The sequence below is a fragment of the Schistocerca gregaria genome, chromosome 2 (genome assembly GCF_023897955.1).
Source record: "Schistocerca gregaria isolate iqSchGreg1 chromosome 2, iqSchGreg1.2, whole genome shotgun sequence".
In the NCBI taxonomy this organism is placed as follows: Eukaryota; Metazoa; Arthropoda; class Insecta; order Orthoptera; family Acrididae; genus Schistocerca; species Schistocerca gregaria.
In genome coordinates, this window is record NC_064921.1 from 684,447,627 (window position 1) to 684,453,626 (window position 6,000).

Consider the following 6,000-nt stretch of genomic DNA (forward strand, 5'->3'; position numbering starts at 1 on the left):
CTTAGTGTTTTGTCAATGGGAGATTCATTACAGAGCAAGCTATGACAAATGTCCTTATTTTGTTTTCTATGCAGTCTTTCTCAGTATTCTACCAAATTTAGCAGCATTTTTCTGCAGGTCATCTTGTTTTTATTACTGTTCTAGTACTGCATCCTTATATATTCAGCCTGGTACAATGATATCAACTCAACAGTCTGCTGCCTTGTCCACTGCAATCCCCCTCCCCGGAGAAACATTACAGCAAGAGAAAATAGAATACCTAACAAGTCTATATAACAGACGATACAATGTGACACAAACATACACTTGCTCCGTGCAGCAGTGGCTGGCGTGAAACATTGTTTTCTTTGATCTGTACCGACAGTGCTACAGATAAATGTCTGTGTTTTGAAAGATGTTTCCGGACAGTTTCCACATCAAGTAGCCAGAAACACGCTAAAAAACATGTTTCAAGCGTAGTGTGTATGCGGCTGGAAGTCTATTTGGCCCAATTAAGCTGCCATTGGCTACAGAAGGAAAACACACACCACCACACATTAGATTACACCACCTTTCAATGTACTTCACAGTTTGTGGTTTAATTCACCATGTTCATAATTTCTGAAGCTTATAATTATGCAAACCATTGGTGCTGACTATCCATCAGCTTAAGAATCCCAGCTTCATGACCTTGCACAAAGTATTCACTTATTGAGTTTCTGTGGTGCTTACCATATAACACTACACAGGAGATGTGTAAATTAAGGACGCTACAGACATGGGAAGCATTATACAATCAGTTACTTTCAATCTGGAATGAACCTTTTTGGGGAGGAAACATTTTTCCTTTTACAAAGGAGTAATACTATCTCCATCAACTTGGTTTTAAATGCAGACAGATCTGCTATATAGTACTGAGCTCAGAACTGGTAAATCTGTCCATTTTTCCAATCTGTAAGCTCTTTATGGTGCATATGCTCCTGTGCACATACAGCATCAGTTGTACATGAATGTTAATTTATTATAACAAGGGGGAGTCAAATGAAAACCTTAAAAGTGTAATTAAAAATTGACACTTCATGCCGTTGTTCTGTAAGTTGGCAGTATTGTTACCATTTATGTAAGGAATACCCTACAGGTGCAGTATACCGCATACAAGTGAAACACAGCCACAATAAGAGGTCAAAATGGCTTGCAAGATGCACAAGGAAGAAGAGCATTCTATCATGTGTTTTCTGAGCAGTGAAAATACAGAACATTTAAATCCATCAGCAAATGAAGGTCCACTATGGTGATGCACATCTATCACTGCCAAGTGTATGAGTGGAGTAGAAAGTTCAAAAATGGCAAGACTTTTGTGGCAATGCTCAACACGCAGGTCAGGCACATTATGTTGCGGCACCAAACTCTACATGCAGCAGTTGAAACCACTGTGATGTAAAATCACGACTTGAAGGTGAATGAAATAACAGCAAATCTGAACATTAGTCATGGCTCAACACATCATATCACATCAGTCATGAAATGCTTAAGTTCTACAAAAGTCTTTGAAAGATGAGTATCATGGCAGCTCACTCCACTCTTGACATCTGCGAAGAACTGTGGCAGTGCTTCGAAGCAGAAGGTGACAATTTCTTCGTGAGAATCATAACAGGAGAAAAAAGTCTTCATACACTACCAACAACATGAAACAAAGAGAGCATGCAGGGAAAACTGCCCTTCCTTATCATCAAAGCCCAAGATGTTCTGGATGCAGCAATGTGCAGGGAAGCTTTTGCAGATTCTCTTTTATGAGGAACGATGCATTTCCTTTGAACACTATATAACTAGGGGAAACACCATCATCAGTGCGCCATATTCTAATACGTTAAAAAATCAGCATCGGCCTGCAATAATATTAAAGTGATGTGGACTTATGACTGTGTCATTATGCAACATGACAATGCTTGGCCTCATACTGCCAGTGCCACATTTGCAACTATCAATGAGCCGCACTATGATACTCTGCCACACCTGCAATACTCATCAAACCCTGCACCGATTGATAACCACATGTTTGCACCACTCAAAGAGGCAACAGAAGGAAAGAAGAAAAGAAATTTCATTTTGATGTAAAGGTGCAGCAGGAAGTGCACAACTGGCTGTGCACACAACCAAAATATTTTTTTCTTCTTCAGAGGAATCCATGCACTTCCTACGCACTGTAGGAAGTGTGTTGAATGACAGGAAGACTTATGTTGTAAAACTGGACACTTGTGTTACACTCTATATTATAAAAATTTGATGGTTTTTGTTTGACTCCCTCTTAAAATATCATTGTATTTAAAGGGGTACCTGGTAAGCTAGGCTAGCATATGGTGGATGTAAATGTGCTTGAGAGAGAGGGGGGAGGGGGGGGGGGGGGGAGAGAGAGAGAGAGAGAGAGAGAGAGAGAAATAAGACATTAGCACAAATGCTTACAGCCAAATAGTTACCAACCATCAAAAGTACACAAGAGCATCAGGGCAGGACTATTTAAAAAAATCAAACTTTTTCTTGTTCAACTTCATGACAAATGAATCTGTAGTAAAAGAGAGAGGTGAACCCACAGTTGCATGAAATGTCATCATGAAATTTCTCATGAAGAATAATGACAATTCTGCCAAAATTTGACAGTTCATTCCCATAGTCCAGGGAACTGCACTTTTCCCACCCTGGGTGAAGCACTAGTGCTATGCATTCAAAAAATTACAGGGTGTGTTGGAAATATCACCCTCCTGTGCTGTTAGTGTACCAGCACCACAATCCAGAGCAAATGAAGCTATTTGTGAACTCACTGAAGGCGGCTGGCATGCTTGAAATCTCCGATAATTCAGATACTAAAGTATTCATTTAATCATTCAAAAAGAATTGAAATTCAAAGAAGAGTCAGTTTATAGATAGCAAAGTTGTTGAATAAAGAGAAGAAAGATGAGGAAACTGACACTTTTCATGAGATACCAAGGAGAAGGAGATGCCCTTTGAACAGAAATCACCTTGTATGTGAGACTGTAGGACAATGCTTACACACTTGAATCAAGCAGAGCCAGTACAGAGTACCAAAGTGGGAGACCACAATGTTTTGGGAGTGTAATGGCACTCTGCTGGTCAATTTGCCCCGGGAACACTAGACTATTACTGTTGCCTGCTAGTGCCATCTCCTTTTCCAAATCCAGACTACCCACCAGGCAAACAGATATGGCACCTTGACCAGAACTGCATTGAACCTCTATGACAATGCTAATCCCAAATTATAGCAATGATTCAACCACCAGTGGTAGCTAGATTATAGACGTCCTTCAATATTCACCATACAGCACATTCCAATCACCATGCAACTTCCATATGTTGGATACCTCCACAGAATTCTTGGTGTAGACACCTCATGCCCCATTTGCTTGAGATGTATCCTTATACTTTTATTTAAAAACTGTGTTAGATAATTGATGGACTGGTGGCAAATGTGTGTGATTTAAATGTTTGATTATTTTTCAAAAGTAAGGAAACTTTTAAATTTGATAAACTATACAAACAAATGAATAAAAATATACCTCAGCACACCAATAATAAAACCTCACCTGTAGCTGCCTTTTTTTGGAAGGTACTCTTTAAACTGACGGAGTGTTATCTGCCGTCCAGGGATCTTGGTCCTGTAAGGAAACTGTTCTTCACAGAAGGAGAATACCACAGTTGTATATTCTGCTTCTGCACCTGTCGTTGGACCACTGGAACGTTGCCCACGACCACTCTTACGAAGTGTTGACTGAGCTGAGAGGGAATAAGCATCTTGAGGACCATGTGTTTTTGAGGATTGTGAAAACCTGTAATAAATGAAGGAAAAGTTTAAACTAAAATAACTCACATATTTTAATTATTTTTATTCTGACGAGGATCATAATTTTTGACACAATTTATTAAAAACTTTTACATTTGCACATACTTGCCTCAGATAATAAAATACTTTTACACATGTTTAAAACAGCTTGATTTCAATTATCTAAGTATCTGGTTCTCAGACCAGTAATGGATATATCATTATAAAAAGATGTCATATGCGACGAAAGAGATTAAATTTCATACAATTTAGTTTACAGTGGCAAATTCAGGATGGAATGTAACAATATTATCAAAAGGATAGTTGCTGCTCACCATACAGTGGAGATAGGCACAACAATAAGACTGTTGGAAAGCGGGCTTTCTGCTTTTGTTGAAAAGCAACACACACACACACACTCCCTGGCAGCTTCAGCTACCATACTGTAGTCGTGTGTATGCGTGTGTGTGCGCGTGAGTGTGCGAGAGTGTGCGCGTGAGTGTGCGCGTGTGTGTGCGCGTGTGTGTGCGCGTGTGTGTGCGCGTGTGTGTGCGCGTGTGTGCGCGTGTGTGTGCGCGTGTGTGTGCGCGTGTGTGCGCGTGTGTGCGCGCGCATATGAGTGGTGTCTGTTTCTAACAAAGGCTTTGTTGGACGAAACCTCACTTTCCGACAGTCTTTTTGTTGTACCTATCTGCGACTCAGCATCTCTGCTATATGGTGAGTAGCAACTATCCTTTTCATAATATTTTTAGTTTACAGTGGTCCTTTCAGTATGTAAAGCTTCCAAATAGTGATCTATCTACAGTTTCCTTCTAAGTGAAAGGAGTGGACGACGTGGTGAAGGACGCAGTTGCAGTAATTGTAAAATCAACTCACTGATCAGGTATGTGAAAGTGAGCTGCAACTTTCAAAATTGTGATCATGCCACACAGTTTACAAATGCTTATACGATAACATAAGTCAAACCTGTAACTGACAACATTAGCCTATCTTAAACTGTGTAAATGTTGACAACTGCTTACTATGAGCAGAAAATGAGATCTGTATGTTTCCTTTTGACTCGTTGCGTAGGGAGACATACCAATGTTGTCCATACAATTAGCATTGATAATTGCATTTCATATATCCATCCTCTCTTCAAATAGCAGATCACTTGAATGCATTATTCTGGTTGAAAGAAAGAATCAGGAATATCTGGTTCCTAAGGAAAATTTTGGCCAATTTCTGGAATGTGAAGCTGATACTTTTGCTGTAGTCCATGAGGCCTCCAGCAAACATTAGTTCCAATTTACTGTGAAATATTTGCAAAACTGTTATATGAGAACTACTACAATACCCGTAATTTTCATGACAATTGATCCAAGTATTGCCACTGAACAGCTCTTAACACGACGTTTCTAGAAGTATTTTAATATTTCACTATATTAACTTGTGTGTAATGTCGACTCATCTTGGTTTTACAATTTCTTTAAACTACTTGGGAAAAAGTAATTGAGGTGAAGGAAAGAATCAGTAAATAACAATTATATGACTAAAACAGAAACGGGCGTACTTGTAGCACCTTGCACTAAATCCATAGACACAAATATATTAAACAAATGAATTATTACTAGTTTCAAATTTCCTGATTAGCTGATCTCTACAAGAGATGGGAACTAACTTCTTGATTTGCAACCAATGCAATATTAACAAAGTACACACACACACACACACACACACACACACACACACACACACACACACACACAGGAAAATTTAAGTAGAAGGGACCATGAGGGAGGGTAGCAGATGGGTAGGGGGGAGAGAGATTAAGGCGGGGGGAGAGACAAGGGGAGAAACTAGGGGGAGAGACAAGGGGAAAATAAAGGGGAAATAGGGGGAGAGAGGGAGGGGTAGGGGGGAGAGAGGGAGGGGTAGGGCGGAGAGAGAGAGAGGGGTAGGGCGGAGAGAGGTAGGGGGAGAGAGGGAGAAGTAGGGGAGAGAGGGAGGGGTAGGGGTGAAGTAGGGAGGGGTAGGGGGAGAGGGAGGGGTATGGGGAGAGAGGGAGGGGTATGGTGAGAGGGAGGGGTATGGGGAGAGGGAGGGGTAAGGTGAGAGGGAGGGGTAAGGTGAGAGAGAGGGGTAGGGGGGAGAGAGGGGTAGGGGGAGAGAGAGAGGGGTAGGGGGAGAGAGAACACGCGATCTAGTGT

At 40.8% G+C, this 6,000-nt stretch overlaps 1 protein-coding gene across 4 annotated transcripts in view; it reads right to left on the reverse strand.

Annotated features, from left to right (window-relative positions):
* Window positions 1–6,000, reverse strand: part of LOC126334761 (axin) — a 242,049-nt gene that overhangs the window by 21,071 nt on the left and 214,978 nt on the right. For all 4 annotated transcript variants that reach the window (XM_049997337.1, XM_049997336.1, XM_049997338.1 and 1 more), the window contains one exon: window positions 3,576–3,818. In XM_049997337.1, coding sequence (XP_049853294.1) covers window positions 3,576–3,818 — 243 coding nt within the window. The remainder of the gene's footprint in view (window positions 1–3,575; window positions 3,819–6,000) is intronic.